Source organism: Aquarana catesbeiana, linkage group LG05, assembly GCF_042186555.1.
Source record: "Aquarana catesbeiana isolate 2022-GZ linkage group LG05, ASM4218655v1, whole genome shotgun sequence".
Taxonomy (NCBI): Eukaryota; Metazoa; Chordata; class Amphibia; order Anura; family Ranidae; genus Aquarana; species Aquarana catesbeiana.
The window spans coordinates 615,705,926-615,723,598 of NC_133328.1; the positions used below are offsets into that span (position 1 = coordinate 615,705,926).

Here is a 17,673-nt window from a genome sequence, read left to right on the forward strand (position 1 = left end):
TCATGTCCTTGGCAAACCCGGAAACAAAGATTTTTCCTCAAGTCCAGACTCAGAGCAGTTTAGACACATCCCTATTAGTTTGGCTATAGGCCTCTACTTTGACCTCCTCCATGGTGTTGAAGAAGCGGTCTGAAGATATGTACGTGAGATTTTACAAGTTCGTTCTTGTCGTCACAAGCCACATGGCACGGTTACCTCTTGGAAACCATGACTGAAATGGACACTCTCCGCACATCCAGGCTTTTTTTGGCTCCTTCGTGCGTTCTATAAATGCCATCACCATGGCAATCCCAGGAGACCCGTCTCCATAGAAACACCTGTGATTTGGAAGGGGCTTACTGGGGGCACACAACGCTCTCTTGTTGGCATGGTAGCTTTCACGAGCCGTCAAGATTTGTATTTAAAATGAGTAGCAAACAAAAAGAAAAGATATTACTTCATGCTTGGGAGCCCACTGTTGTTGATTTGAAGGTGTGCTTTTAGAATAAGGCTACATTTACGGACTAACTTCAGAAAAACTTTACTTTTTTCCATGCCTATATCAACTGAACAATTAAAAGTGTAAACTGTGGAAAGTTTAGGTTCAACAGTGTATAGTGGAACCCAACCCCCATTTTACAATTTGCTAAAAAGGAGGAGAATTTGAAATTTAAGATGTGGTGGCCCATGGAGGTTTGAAAGGTTCAGCCGCAATGGCAGATTAGAGACCCATGGGAAGGCTCAGATGTCCACTGGAAAAAAAAAAAGAGGGGATACGGGAGAGCAGTTATAGTGTATTATGTGACTCTAATGTAGTTATTACCTCAAAAAGGTTTATCATCAGGATAGGAAAAGAAATTACTACATTTTCAGAGGTTTCAGTAACCCCGTAGGATAAAAAATACACAAACGCCACCCCCCAACCTGTTTCCTAGTCCCATCTGTCTCTCCTGGAGGGCGTTTGAAAGATTTTGTTTGCTTTTAACATTTACATTGGAATGAATGAACTTTATCGAACAAAAACCACATACACTGTTAGAAATCTGTTCATTCGTTTGTTCAAGAAAAATGTACATCCTGCTCATTTTAATGGAGCCATTCGACTCACTAATGATTAGTTAAATGAACTTTCTTAGAACATTCTTTTGCTAAGAATTTTTATTCAAAATTCTACCCATCTATGGCCAACTTAAAGGTGGTGATACTCTTTAAAGCGTAACGTGACCCCTAAAAGAAAGTTGCGCTTTTCTGCCTCCCCCCACCCATTCCGTTCAACTTTTAGACACTTTTTTTGGGGGAGTGGGTACCTGGTTTTAACAAGTACCCGATCCCACTTCTGCTTGAATAACCTAGGCTCAGCTTCCCCTCCACAGGTACCACGAGACTGTAGAACCACAAAGCCACAAGGAGTCACAGCCAGTGGCAGCGCCAATTACCTGAAGACCAGCGAAGAACTGGCCTGGGTGATGACAGAGTTGGATCTCTGGACAGGTAAGTGTCCTTTTAATAACAGTCAGTAGCTAAGTATTTGTAGCTACTGACTTTTCATTTTTTTTTGGGGGGGGGGGTTCTGAAGAGCCGCTTTAAAAAGGTGATTCTCCTTCATTGTCCAATTCGCAGCCTATGGGGTGGGTTGGTGAACAAATTGTATGGCCTAACTGTAAAGTAGGAAAGTGAGGTCACTGACAGAAACAGAAGTCTTTTGTACAGTTAAAGTGGTTCTAAAGCCTTTGTTTTTTCACCTTAATGCATTCTATGCATTAAAAGAGAAGTATGTTTTTTTTTCTTTTCAGAATCATACTTACCTAGGTGGATGAAGCATAGGCCTGATGCTGCATTTGTCCCCCGCCAGCTCCAAGACTGATAGCCGAGTGATCAAACACCGCCGATCGCTCGGTTCTCAGTGCTCCCTGAGCAGAGAGCTAGTGACTGTCAGTCACCACTGTCTACTCTGCCCCCTCCAGTGCTCACTGGGCTATGCAGGGGGCGGGAGTGGCCGGCTCAGGCTCTCAGCGCCCGCTGAGAGTCTGATCCAGGTGCCAGTCCTGGCATGCAAGCTGATTCCGACCATATGGTCGTCATCTTTCACGAGCCTGGACCAGCTCTGTGACTTCAGCCAGCTGCCTGCTGAAAATGCCACCCCCCTAATCTATGCACCTGGCTCCTAATCTATATGCCGGACACATGAATTCCAATGGGGTTTTCTTCTTTTTTTTGGAAGCATGTGATTAGAGCCGGAGGCTCCAATTGGCTTTAAAAAAAAGGTGAGCTCGGGCGCAGAGCACTATGCTCTGAGCCCACCCTGTTGTGTGACATTATATATTCATTTGCTAATGTCTTTCTGCTTCTCCTCCTGGCCAATCAGGAAGCAGGTCCTGAGACCCCTTTGGCCTGGAGTCCTAAGACCCGATTGGCTGGGAGGAGAAGCGACGGCTGGGACACGGAGGAGACGGGGGGGGGGGGGGGGGGGCCGCCGCTGCAGCCATTACCCCAGGCAGCCATGACATGGGGTAAGTGCAGAGCTGATGGGGGGCCTGGCGGGCCAGAGGGTGAGCAAGCGAGCCGGCGAACGGGGGGGGGGGGGAGATTTGTAGGTAGTAAGTGTAGGTATGGTGTGTGGTGGCGGACTCAAACGACACAGGGGAAGGGTTAGTGTTGGGTGGCGGGCTATAGCGACGTGGGGGGGATGTCTGTGGTCAGGTCTGTCTGCTGCCCCTTGACCGATGGAGCACCAGCCACCACTGCTGGGCAGATTGATAGCAGCAAAAGCTAATGGCTCCTGCTGCTGTCAATCAAATGCTGTGCTTAGTGAGCAGGGGGCAGGGCCGAGCCGCCCACTGTGTGTCAATAGAAGCAGGTGGTGCAGTTCGGGAGTAAGCACCCACAGGTGCCCCCATGGAAAGTGGATTTTCATGGGTCACTCGCTGAAGAGGAGGAGCCAGGAGTGCTGGCAGGGGACCCCAGAAAAGGAGGATTCGGACTGCTCTGTGCAAAACCATTGCACAGAGTAGGTAAGTATAACATGTTTGTTATATACCCTGTTTCCCCGAAAATAAGACCTAGCGTGATTGTCAGTGATGGCTGCAATATAAGCCCTACCCCCCAAATAAGCCCTACCCTGTTTCCCCAAAAATAAGCCCTACCCTGAAAATAAGACCTACAAGGACTTTAACTAGGGCTTATTTGGGGGGTAGGGCTTATATTGCAGCCATCACCGACAATCATGCTAGGTCTTATTTTCGGGGAAACAGGGTAACTCAAAAAATATAATCTAGTTATATAACTCAAAAAATATAATTTAGTTATATAACTTAAAAAATATAATTAAAAAAATTATAATTAAAAAAAAAAAATGAAGCTTTAATGTGATTTTAACATACAAAATATTTCAGCGTTTTATTTCAGACGAGTTGGAATGAAGAGCTCCTTAGGGAGTTGAGGATTCTCCTACCTGTCTCTGGTTCTCAGTCTCGAGCCTCAGCCTGGCTTCGACGCATCTTCTGGTCTCGAGAAAGGCTTGCCGCTGAGCCCGGTCCGACAGGTAGCTAATGAAGATTCCAGCTGTGTTCATACACATAAACAACACAGCTTGTGCCACAATCTGCAAAAGAAGAGAAGTGGGAGAATTTCAGGTCACGTCGCTTCCAAAAACCCTGGGAAATAAGTCTTCTCCTGTACAGAGATAATAGAAAAACTGTCATACAAATATATACAGTGCGGGATATGGAGAGGAATAGGATGCACTGTTGATGCGCATTTTGTATTAAAAGACTTTTATCTTCCTTAGGCTTCGTTCACACTATGATGTGCGACGCAGAGCGTCACATTTGTGCGCCTTCTGTGCCCATTTTCACGTAATGCAGGTAGGGCAGCCCATTCATTTTAATGGGATGCCCTACGCACATCAAAGAAGCGCATGTAGCTTTTCTACGCGTTGAGCTTCGCGTGTTTTTTAACTGCCCACTTTGCCACCTTTGTCACTTTTTCCACGTGGAAAAACGTGCGTCTGCTTGACCCATAAACAAGTAATGGTACCACAAGCGGGAATGTGTTTTTCCTGTGTTTCGTAAGCGCGTGCAAGAACGCACAATTTTTGGGCGCGTTTACGAAATGCTCAGATGTGAATGGGCACAAGCTAGACTAAATAACAAACAGCGCTAAAGGGCCAATGGGCCCTACCAGTCCCATATTGACAAAGGAGGCTAAAAAAGAACGGAAAAGGGCGCCCACCAGCCTTGTTCATTATCATAAAAACTGTTTATTATAATATTATAAAACAAAAAGAGTAAATATAATTCACCCCTAAGCAGCGCTCTTCAAAAGTGAAAAACATAAAAATTTAATTCAAATATTTCACCCAATGATTAAAGTGAAACATAAAAGTCCACCACAATAGTGATTGGTCTCAGTCCAAAAAACATATTTATCCAAATGTTTTTTAGCCTTTGTTCACATCAGCTTTGAAATCATGCTACTTCAGCACGATTTGAAAGCCGCCCAATCAGTGCGATTTTGATGTGCCATATCATTGCGGCTTGCGACTCATTTAACAGAAGTCAATGCAAGTAGCAATGAAATCGCAAACAAAAAAGTAGTGCAGGAACCTTTTCAACCCCTTCACATCTAATGCCTCGTACACACGATCGGATTGTTGGGCAACAAAAACATGGAATTTTTGTCCGAAGGGCGTTGGTCCGAACTTGTCTTGCATACACACGGCCACACAATTGTCGGCCAACAATTACGAACGTAGTGACGTACTAGACGTACTACGTGGTTTTTCAGCTCTTTAGCGCCACCCTTTGGGCTCCTTCTGCTAATTTCGTGTTAGTAGAAGTTTGGTGAGTGTTGATTTACACTTTTAATTCGCACTTTTCATTTCGTGCTTTTCAGTTTGTTTCTGAACGGCCGTTCATCAACCAGCCATGTTGCGGAATCGGAGGAGATAACGTGTTATTTATTATTGGCCTTGGAGTTATTGCTTTGACATTATTTTTTGGTTGAATAATAATGATTTGATTTGGTATATTTTCTATATTTTTGGATGCATAGAATGCACTTTTTGGTTAAGTTCTATTGGCAGATAACATGTCTAATTTTATTTGTTTTCTTTTTTTAATGCACAATAAAAAAATTGTGGAGAATAATACTTGGCTATGTGTTTTACTTCAAATGACAGCTTGGGAGTAGGCAGTTACATTTAAAAAAATACAATGTAAAATTGACAAGGGACACCAACATAGTTGTAACTTTGATCTGAAAAACTACGGGATAATGGTGTTGTGGTAACTTGCCCAAAAAAAAAAACATAATAATATTATTCTTAATATCACTAGAAAAAAAAAAGCCTTTGAAAATGTGTTTGCAATAACTCCATCAGTATCACCAGCAAAGCAGCTTCATTATTATCCCATTAAAGAAGAGAATTTTGTGCTGCATTTGGAGATTTCATAATTTGCCACGTCACGAATGTTAATTCTCCATTACGAATGCTAGTTTACAAGACCGACCGCTTCTGGCTCCTCCTTGCTTCCGAGCATGCGTGTTTGTACTTTGGACTTTTGTCCGACGGACTTGTGTACACGCGCTCGGAAAATCCGACAACACACATTTGTCTGCAGAAAATTTGAAAACCTGCCATCCAACATTTGTTGGCGGAAAGTCCGATAACAATTGTGCGATGGAGCGTACAAACGGTCGGATTTACCGACAACAGCCTGACATCACACAATTCCTGTCGGAAAGTCCGATCGTGTGTTTGCGGCTTTAGGGTAAAACAAATCTAAATGCCTAAGCACAATTTTGCAACTTTGAGTTGTGTTAGTAAAACTGTACATGTCATCAACTACTTTGTGTATCCAGGTGGATTATATTATTTATTTATTCTGGACTCATTGGGCTTTCATTTGGTGGTAAATGGTAATGGATCTCCTGATTTTTATTTATTTTTTATCATCAAAGGAAAACTGGCCCAAAATAGTAAAAAAAAAAAAAAAAATCATTCTTTTAAATTTAGCTATATATTTCTTGGTACTACCATAACCCACTCGTTATGGTGGTAAAAAAAAAATAAACTGCACTTGTGGGTTTAACAAACCATTTTTTTTGTACAATTCTCCTTTAACGGGGCGTGGCAGGGGGTGTGTCCTATGCCTCCATACTTTTGCTAACAAGTGTCCCTCATTCCCATCTCAGAAAGTTGGGAGGTATGATAACCTTCCACCAAAGAACAACCCAAATTAAATTAAATTTTCCTGCTTGCAGCGATATCACATATGTGTATGTCAGTTGTTGAATGTACCCGTAGTACAGCCCAGAAACGGCACATTTTTTGTCTTTATCCTACCTAAAACACACTGACACTAACTGACACTGATACTAATAAAAAAAAAAAAAATAATTCTATTCCAAAAAAAAAATACTGACCCTGATCCAAACACTAACCCTGGCCCCGACCTAGATCAAACCTTGATTTAGGCATTTTTTGTATTTTTTATTTTATTTTTTTATTATTATTATTTCATAAATAAATAAATGTAAACAAACAGCACAAAGCAAACAAAGTAAATATATATTTAAAATGTATTAAAACATGGACAATCTCAGTAGGGCAGTGGACGGTGTCGGTGGAACTGTACAGATCACTCACTGTGTTCATTCAAAAAAGGAAGGGGCTCGCAAATTACATATTTACCGGCCCCTTTCCCCACTCTCTATCTTGAAACTTCCCCCAGAGTGCCCGCAGCATCAGCCGGTGGGAGAGGAGAGGAGGGAAACCGTTGTGAAGAGGGGAGGCACTGGGGGTGGGGTGCTGGGCATCAGGGGGAATCTGTGGCACACAGTGTGATTATGGTGTGCCCAGGCACATCTGGCAAACCCTGTGCGCATGCCTATGTCACCCAGTCTGCTCCTCCTTGTGCATGTCAGCACAAGGTTAAGGTTAACGCCCACAAACGGGAGGCTCCAAAGGGCCCTGCAAGGCAATGGAGCCACCCGCCAACAAGAAAGCCAGAGCGTTGATCTTTGGACGTAGCAGATAAGGCGAGTGCCGGGGTAAGCTGCTTTAATTTATTTTAAAAAGATAACATTTAATACCAGGGATGAGAGTAAAGAGGACGTAGTGCTCTCAACAGGAAGCAGATCAATCTTGATGTGCGGTCCACAGCACGAGCACCAGGGCTCGGTGTGTCTTCTCCAACTAAATGCAATAAGCAGAAAAGGAGAGTCGATAACACTGTAGTTTTTATTCCAAGAGTTTATTGGCAACACTGGAGCATCATAAAACAAGCAACTGACGCGTTTCGGCGAGAGCCTTAGTCATAGCCATGACTAAGGCTCTCACCGAAACGCGTCGGCTGCTTGTTTTATGATACTCCACTGTAGCCAATAAACTTTTAGGACTACAGAGTTGCCGACTTTCCTTTTCTGAACATTTAATACCACTTTAAACTTCTATGTAATTCTATGCATTGTAATGCATTATAGCGCATCAGAATGTGCTGCGCAAAAAACGCCGTCCTGCCAGAACTGAGCCTCCTCGCTGTACAGATCAGCTCCTCAGTCTGCCTCCTTCCAGTTCTTGCAGCTGTTCACAAGGACATCTCTCAGAAAGGCATACTGACCGCGGAGGCATCGAGGGCCACATATGGACACCTAAAGGGGCCGGATGTGGCCCTGGGGGCGACAATTTGCCCAGGCCTGGTATGGAGCCACAAATCGTATTAAAATACGGTTTTCACTGCAGGCAATCAGGTTACACATTTTTTTTTTCTCAAACTCTAAGACTGAATCATCTGCCTTCGTTACAAATGGGATGATTGAATAAATTGGTGTCAGGAACAATAAGGAGATTAAAAATAAAAATACAGCAGAATTCACCTTGTGCCCACTTAGAGCGGTCTGGACAAAATAACATTTTGCTGAGTAGTTGCCATGAATTTCTGATACAGTGGAACCTTGGTTAAGGAGTAACGCGGTTAATGAGCATTTTGAAAGACGAGCAACTTTTTTTTTAAATTGTGACTAGGTTTGCGAGTGTTGTCTCGCAAATCGAGCAGAATTCAAGCTAATATGGTGTGCAGGTGCGGGGGTGCCGGTGACACTCGGAACAGTTCGGAGCCGTTCGGAAATACTCAGAATCACTCGGAAATACTCCATTCCCGAGTGTTTCCTAGCCTTTCTAAGGGTTTCCGAGTTCAGCCGAGCTGTCCCCGAGTATTTCCAAGGCTCTCCGGCACCTCCCCCACCTCTGGCCACATGCGGTATTGCATGCAATAGAAGTCAATGTGGAATGAATTATCTTCCTTTCCATTGACTTCTATGGGGAAACTCGCTTTGATATGCGAGTGCTTTGGATTACAAGCATTCTCCTGGAACGGATTATGCTCGTAATTCAAGGTTCCACTGTATTTGCACATTAGCTCTCTTACTAAATAAGCCCAGAATATTGTATAATATTGTGTGAAAGTAACAGAACAGTTAAAGCTGGGCTCCGGCCAAGAACGATGAAATAAAAACTGATAGACAGTTAAAAGATAAAATAACAAAACCACCTCAGCCTCAACCCAGAGAGTTTACCTGCAGTAATTTAATTCTGCCACTAGATGTCCTCAGTCACGTGGCCACAGCCTCCCTGGTCCTGAAGCTGCCCCCCAGTCTGTGACTGGACAGGAAAAGAAGAAGCAGCACAGCTGGAGCTCATCTCTCTGTCACTCAGCTCTCTCCTCCTATCAGCATGCTTCATGTCAGCACATGCACTGACTGTCTCCTTGTGCTGTTTCCTCCTCTCACACTCCAGCTCTGTTGTAGAGGTACTGTACAGGATTGATACCAGGTCATATTCAGGTTCTCACACTGCTTGCATTCAAAAAAAAAAAAAAAAATATATATATAATATTTAATGATGTAATAATAATTATCGAGGTGCAGTGATCCCCATCTTTGATATTTGCCTGGAGTTCAGCTTTAACAATTTATAGATGCAAAGTATTAGCATCACAAAAATCCCTTTCCCACTGGGGGAATTTTTCCGGCGCTTTAGCGCTAAAAATAGCGCCTGAAAAATGCCTCCCCTGCAGCCCCAGTGTGAGAGCCCGAGGGCTTTCACACTGGGGCGGTGCGCTTGCAGGACGCTAGAAAAAGTCCTGCAAGCGGCATCTATGGGGCGGTTTGCGAGCGCTGTATACACCACTCCTAAACCGTCCCTGCCCATTGGAATGCATGGGCAGCAGCGCTACACGGGCACTTTTAACCCCTTTTTATCCCCTTCTAGGGGGGTAAAAGCTCCCCGCTCCCGCCCAAATAACGGCGCCAGTGTGAAAGGGCTCAAAGGGAAGCAATGTAAGAGGAAAACGGTGAAGGTTTCAGTAATGACATACGCGTCGTAGTCTTTAATTTGACCGATCCTAGCGGGAAATCAAATTACCATAATAATGCATGGCATTTCATGTAAGGGAAAAGTCACACTCATTTTCATATCAGTGAAGCAGAAATTAAAGGGCAAATCAAGGTAAACGCATCGGTCAGTGGAAAAGCGCAGGTTGGAAGAGGTTTTATCTGCTAAAAGATTTGCATTTTTCTCCATCCAGTTCGGAGAATTACACAGCCATGTCACAGAGCACAGCCCTCATTTTTCCTCTGCTGAAGTGTTACTAAACCCAGGACCCAGCATTCACTATATCTGATCTCCCACAGTACACAGAACATGGAAATGCATACCTCCCAACATTTTGAGATGGGAATGAGGGACACCTACTAACAAACGTATGTAGTCATAGGACACGCCCCCTGCCACACCTCCCTCAAAGGAGAATTAACCCCCCAAAAAAGGTTAATTAAATCCACAAGTGCTTTTTTACCACTACTATTCCTTTATATTGGCTTTTAAAATTTACAAATGCAGCAATTTAGAAATCAAATGAAGGGTTTAGCACTGGGAAACACTTTTTGAATGATAAAAAGTGCTATTTTATATGCAAATATATAAATCAGACCAAAATGAGGGACAAATGAGGAGGAATGAGGGACAGAGGGACATTGCTCCACATCAGGGACAGTTGGAAGCTATGCAGTCTGTGACTTCTATCAGTGTCTGGTTAAAGCTTGTAGGAGGAGTTCTCATTCTTCTCTGACTATCCTATGAGGCTGCAGGACCCCTGACTCTCTGTCTGGATAGTGCAGATTGGTCCAGTGCTGATCACATGCAGCCCCCCCCCCAAAAAAAACCCTCAAAACGAGCAATACACACCAAACTGAGCATGTGCAGAGTGCTTCCAAGGCTCTGTTCTATCAGGATGAGGACAGTAAAAGAAGGGGATGATCAGAGAAGACCTGATCAAACAGCCTTTTTACACAATGCGGAGGGTTAACCCTTCAGGTTCCACAGTGAGTATAACAAGCATGCTTTACTGCATATAACTGTTGTGAGTTTAGTAACAATTTAAAGAGGAACTGCAGTCTGTTCACATATTTTGTAATAAAAACATCTTTGCCATTATGAAGCTTCCCTCCAACCACTTTGCATATTATTTTATATATACTGTGATTCTGTACTTACCAAATATGCTGCAGAAATCTCCCTCCACTGAGTCTGGCTGCATCCATTTTAACTGTGGGCAGCTGAAGCTGCTGCTTGTTCACTTCCTGGATTTACACAGACATGCAGAGGCACACCTCCAGCTCTGCAGCTCTCATTGGCCCTCTTATGACTCATCCCCCCTCCCTTCCTGGCAAACTCTCACAAGAGTAAGAGAGAGGGAGCTGTGCATGATGTCATAAGCCTAGGCTAATGACCAGACAAGAAACAGGAAGGGGGCTGTATAAGGTATTTACTGGCAGAAAAAAAATGTTTTACTATCCAAAGTTAAAACAACAACAAGGGCAGAAGATTTAATAGACGGAAAGATGAAAAAAAATACTGAAATTCCACTTAAAGTGATACACACAAAAGTGGATTTCCAGCCTTATCTTTTATTTTATTTTTAAAAAGACACCCTTGAGGTTATTATTAACTTTCCAAAAATATAATTATATGCAAAGTTGCTGTATTATGTTCTAGTCTGCTGTTTAGTTTGAAATAGAAGTTTTCCTTCTATTTCTTTATATTCCTGTATGTGGATGATGGCTCTGTAATTATTTTAATAATAAAAAAAACTTAGTACCTTTTTCCTAATGAATATAACTGTCACATGACCCAGCTCTCTCCCAGCCTGTCTGCAGGGAAACATGAGCAGGAGGAGCTTCTAGTTCTCTGCTGCTGGTCACATGTTCAAAATAAAAAATAAAAAACAGCCTTTGGAATACGGAGTAAAAATAAATAATTCATATCTATAAACTGTTTTAAATTGTCATGCAAATATATATATATATATTAAAAAAACAAATCTCTATTATTTTTTTGGCAATTACATGGTGTGGGCAGATTTCTGCCAGTCAGAGGCTGTGTCCCAAACCCTTCAAGCCTGTGTCTTAGAATAAGAGGGAGGTGAAGTCTCCATCAATCTACATGTAATATCCCACCCTCATTTGTGGTTAGCTGGTTAGTGGGCATGGACGAGGAGGGAGGGAGTGGGCAGTCATTTACCACTGTGTATACGCCCACAGGTGTGACTCTATAGTCACATGGGCTCCTCAGATGTGATAGGGAGAATATTATGATGTTTGCTCCTCTGACATAGAGGGGAGCAGTTATATATATGCTACAGTCATGTTTTTGGATTGTTCTATTGAATACTTCCTCTGAGATAGCTGTCTTAGTGCTCTTAATTAGCTGTTCATTTGTTGGAGTTTCTGTTGATGACGTACTCAGATGCATAACTCTAATGTATGTGTTTCCCATGGCTATTTTATACTAATAAAGGAATTACAAGAAAAAAAATGTGATAGGGAGGAAATGCTCAGCATAGAAACTCACGGAAAACTGAGCATGCGCAGAGTTGCCAACAATGCTTTGCAAAATCCCTAGCTGGATTGGGGACATGGGCAGAAGGGGGAGATAGAGAGCAGCAGGATCAACCAGGTTTTTTGCAGAATACAGAAAATTAATCTCATAGTAACTGAGTGAGTATGAACAGCACGGAATACACAGTTTATTGATAGTTTTTAATGATGTGGGTATAATGACACTTTAAACTCTTCGCCAGCTAGGGCTTGTTTGAATAATGGAAATATTGGAAATAAGTCCTAACTGCCCCAGCAGATTTAACCACTAAGTACATGGGGAAAAATTGTTCTGTTGGCCAGGGTTTTGACTTCTAAGCCATGTAGTTTTGAAGGACCAAATCCTCCTGAGTCTTATGCCGCGTACACACGAGCGGACTTTACGGCAGACTTTGCCCGGCGGAAGGGATATCGTTGGACAATTCGATGTGTGTGGGCTCCAGCGGACTTTGTTTGCTCAAAAGTTGGACGGACTTAGATTTGAAACATGTTTTAAATCTATCTGTCGAACTCGAGTCCGGTCGAAAAGCCGCTCGTCTGTATGCTAGTTCGACAGACAAAAAGCCACGCTAGGGCAGCTATTGGCTACTGGCTATGAACTTCCTTGTTTTAGTCCGGTCGTACGTCATCACGTACAAATCCAACGGACTTTGGTGGATTGTGTGTAGCTAAGTCCGTTTATTCGGAAAGTCCGTCATAAAGTCCGTCGAAAAGTCCACCGGGCAAAGTCTGCCGTAAAGTCCGCTCGTGTGTACGCGGCATTACAGAACCAGCAATGGCATTCCAAGGGACCAAGAAAGCATATGTTGTCAGCACATCGTCAATCCATTTACAAGTCAGAATTTTTATTAAAGCAGTAAATCACATGAAGCGCAAGTGCAAAATTCCAGATTCGTGCAGCCCAGCAGGTTTAACCCCTAACCACATTGGGGAAAACGTTTAGCCAGCTAGAGTTTTGACTTCTAAGCCATATACTGTAGTCTTGAAGGACCAAGTCCTCTAAGCCCCAGTAGCATGCTCTCTTGAATTGAAATAGTCCTTTCTCCTGGATCCTTTCACACATGAAGCTGGCTTCCAGACCCAGCCGAGAGGGGATACCAACATACCATCGTACACAGCGCAATCGTTATCCCATGGTGGGCTACCTATATATGCCTTCTTTTACCTACCCAATGTGAGTTGCTCTTAAATGCTTTGCTTAATAAATGCTCCAACAGTCTACATGGGCGCCTCTGCATCCCTCTCTTTGAATATATATATATTAACTGCTCAAGCCTTGTGACCTCCTCAATTTGGGCAGACATACTATTTGAGAAACTAAGTGGAGGTGTGAGTTGCTGGATCCAAGTTTTTTTTTATAGATACTAGACGATCTCTAGTTGGGCCAAAATAGCCATGGTTCAGCAGCTTTCAACAAAGCAGGGGTAATCAAGGTCACCAGGCTTGAATAGTCTATTTGTATTCAAACCAAAAGGAGCACCAAACACAAGTGATGAGAGTCTAAGTATATATTTTATTGATCCATAAATGGAAAAAGTGCAACCACAAGGAGCCAACATGTTTTGGGAGCTCTTTGTGGACTTTTGCCATTGAGGATCATTAATATACATACATGGACTCTCATCATGTATGTTTGGCACTCCTTTTTGTTTGAATATACATAGAAAACTCAAGCCTGGTGACCTCCTTGATTGGGAAGACACCTGATTCTTGGGGCGCTGCCGAACCAAGACTATTCTGACTCAACTGAAGATCTTCTAGTATCAACATAAAAAAACTTGGGTCCAGCACCTCACACCTACCCTCATTTGCACAAATGATATGCCTTCCCCCGATTACTGATGTCCTTCTGCCAAGAAAACCCAGGGCCCTCAATGCTTCTCCTCCATCCTACATAGCCATAAACATGGAAATTCACACAACAGCCACGCATGCATAGATGGTCATCCTTTAAAATTTACAGCCGGCATTAGGCTGTCCAAAGACTTTAGAAGGTGGTTTGACATCTAACAATCTAACTGCATTCAGTGTCGAAAATCAGTCAATCATTGTAAAGTCCTCCATCAACTTGCCAGGCTGGCTCCCTGCACATAAGATCCAACATTATGTACATTATATATTATATACATTTTTTAAAAAACCACAAAGATCCACCCAGTTACAATAAAGAGCAGAACAGATTTTCCCAGGCAGAGTCTGAGTTAATTCTCTCTTTGCTTTTCCCATAACGGCATTAAATATTTTGTGCTGGAATCTATGACAGCTTTCTCCAGTTTCTTCTACACTTTTTGAGTTATTATAATTATATTTGCTACTTGTTCCTTGTAAGAGTCACAATTTTCCCAGCATGGCTGTTCTCTAATTGCCACAACTTCATGATATAAATTATCACGGGCATTGTTAATTATTCATGTCCCTCTTTGCTTGTTCCAGGACGTACAGAAACAGCAAAACAGCAAGCCATACTGCAGAGAGAATATGAGGACCTCTAATTAAGTCCTTTGTGATAAGGGTGAAACCCATCTGATTCCATCACCATATATAGAGGTGTTTGTGCAACAGAAAGTGATATAGAAATAGAGCAATAGATATACAGACAAATATCAAGATAGATAGATAGATAGCATAGGTGTGCACAGCCTATTGCATTAGGGTGTGCACCCCAAAGCTCAAACACACACTACTCACTACTACTCACATCACTCACCATGTTCATTCAGAAAGGGAAGGGGCTGATAAATACATATTTACCGGCCCCTTCCCTCACTCATCCTAAAACATCTCCGCAGCAACCGCCAGCAGGAGAGGAGAGGAAGGAAGCCAGAAGTGCTGGAAGGAGTGGGGCAAGAGGGGGAATCTGTGCTGCACAGGGTGATTAGGGTGTGCCTGGGCACATCCGGCACACCCTGTGCGCACACCTATGATAGACAGACAGACAGACAGACAGACAGACAGACAGAGAGAGAGAGAGAGAGAGAGAGATAGATAGATAGAGAGAGAGAGAGAGAGAGATAGATAGATAGATAGATAGATAGATAGATAGATAGATAGATAGATAGATAGATAGATAGATAGATAGATAGATAGATGCATTAACCACTTCAGGACCAGCCTTGTTTTGGAATTTAGGTGTTTACATGTTTAAAACAGGTTTTTTTTGCTAGAAAATTACTTAAAACCCCAAAACATTATATATTGTTTTTTTTCTAACACCCTAGAGAATAAAATGGCGGTCATTGCAATACTTTTTTTCACACCGTATTTGCGCAAAGGTCTTACAAGCGTGCTTTTTTTGAAAAAAAATTCACTTTTTTGAATAAAAAAATAAGACAACAGCAAAGTTAGTCTAATTTTTTTTTATATTGTGAAAGATAATGTTACGCCGAGTAAATTGACACCCAACATGTCACGCTTCAAAATTGCGCCCGCTCGTGGAATGGCGTCAAACTTTTACCCTCAAAGATCTCCATAGGCGACGTTTAAAAAATTCTACAGGTTGCATGTTTTGCGTTGCAGAGGAGGTCTAGGGCTAGAATTATTGCTCTCGCTCTACCAATCGCGGCGATATCTCACATGTGTGGTTTGACCACCGTTTTCATATGCGGGCGCTACTTACGTATGCGTTTGCTTCTGCGCGCGAGCACGTCGGGACAGGGGGTTTTAAATAAACATTTTTTTATTTTTCTTATTTATTTTACATGATTTTATTTATTTAAAAAAAAAAAAAAAGTGTCACTTTTATTCCTATTACAAGGAATGTAAACATCCCTTGTAATAGAAAAAAGCATGACAGGACCTCTTAAATATGAGATCTGGGGTCAAAAAGACATCAGATCTCATATTTACACTAAAATGCAATAATAAAAAAAAAAAAGTAATTTAAAAAAATTACATTGAAAAAAAATTGCCTTTAAGACGTATGGGCGGAAGTGACGTTTTGATGTCGCTTCCGCCCTGCAGTGTCATGGAGACGAGTAGGCGCCATCTTCCCCTCACTCGTCTCCAGGCACAACAAGAGGACAGACGCGATCACCTCTGCCGCTACCGACGGCTCCGGTAAGCGGCGGAGGGCACCGGATCGCGGCGGGAGGGGGGCCCCTCTCCCGCCACCGATAAAAGTGATCTCGCGGCGAATCCGCCACAGAGACCACTTTTATCTGAAAGCCAACCGCCGCACGAAAACGGGGATACCGGGGTTATGGCAGCTAGCTGCTGCCATAACAACGATATCCGCCGCCAAACTTTGGACGTACAGCGGCGTGCAGCGATCGGCAAGTGGTTAAAGTGAAAAACCTTAAAGTGCTATAAATCAGGGGTCTCAAACTGGCGGCCCTCCAGCTGTTGCAAAACTACAAGTCCCATCATGCCTCTGCCTGTGGGAGTCATGTTTGTAACTGTCAGCCTTGCAATGCCTCATGGGACTTGTACTTTCGCAACAGATGGAGGGCCGCCAGTTTGAGACCCCTGTTGTAAATAGACATGTGCACTGCCAAAAAATTCATTTGTTTTCGTTTCATTTGTTTTTTTGTTTTGTTTTTTTTTCTTTTTCGGGTCATTCGTTATGATCGAAATTAATTATTTTAAATAAATTCGTAAATTCGAAATCCAAAAATTCGTAAATTCCGAAAATTCGAAAATCCGAAAATTCGAAAGAATGAAAATCTGAAAGTAAGAACGAAAATCCAAAATAACTAACTAACTAATAATAACTATTAAATTATAGGTATTGGAATTTCCTTTCAAATTTGGCTGTTAGTGAACGTAACGCATATGAATTTATCCAAAATTACGATGAATTATGCAAAATAACAAATGCCGCATCTAAATAATATTATCTAATTATCTATATCTACATTATCTAATAATAAATAATAATAATAATAAAAAGGTATTATTATTTATTATTATTAATTTGTTACGTTCCATTCATTTAGATGCGGCATTCGTAATTTCAGATAATTCATAACTTTGGATAAATTCGTATTCATTACATTCACTAACAGCCAAATTTGAAAGGAAATTCCAATACCTATAATTTAATAGTTAGTAATAGTTCTTATTAGTTAGTTATTATTTCAGATTTTCTAATTTTCGTTTTTCTAATTTTCTGACGCTCGTTCTTTTTTTCGGATTTCGTTCCTTTGAATTTTCAGATTTTCGAATCTGTGGCTCTTCAAATTTGCGAATTTTCGAATTTCATGTTTTTGAATTTTTGAATTTCCGAATATTTGAATTTCTGAATTTTTTTTTTTTTTTTCATTGTTTACTTATCTCTCTCCAAAGCTCTAAGTGCCGTGTCTTTCTGCTGCTCCATTCCTCTGTTATCAGCATGATAACTTCTGACAAGTTCTCCGAAACATGAAATAACAGCAGCTGAAAATATTTGTCAGGGAGGGAGATTAGAGGTAGATAAGCAGAGAAAAATATAAATGCAATCTATACACTGGGGGGAGAACCTCTGGGGGGATCTAGGATGGAAAAGGACCTGGGGGTCCTAGTAGATGATAGGCTCAGCAATGGCATGCAATGCCAAGCTGCTGCTAACAAAGCAAACAGAATATTGGCATGTATTAAAAAGGGGATCAACTCCAGAGATAAAACGATAATTCTCCCGCTCTACAAGACTCTGGTCCGGCCTCACCTGGAGTATGCTGTCCAGTTCTGGTCACCAGTCCTCAGGAAGGATGTACTGGAAATGGAACAAGTACAAAGAAGGGCAACAAAGCTAATAAAGTGTCTGGAGGATATTAGTTATGA

General features: G+C 42.1%; 1 protein-coding gene across 2 annotated transcripts in view; it reads right to left on the reverse strand.

The window, feature by feature from the left end:
* ADCY8 (adenylate cyclase 8) overlaps positions 1–17,673 on the reverse strand; it is a 424,989-nt gene that overhangs the window by 283,626 nt on the left and 123,690 nt on the right. For both annotated transcript variants that reach the window (XM_073632262.1, XM_073632261.1), the window contains exon 2: positions 3,431–3,580. In XM_073632262.1, the coding sequence (XP_073488363.1) occupies positions 3,431–3,580 (150 nt within the window). The remainder of the gene's footprint in view (positions 1–3,430; positions 3,581–17,673) is intronic.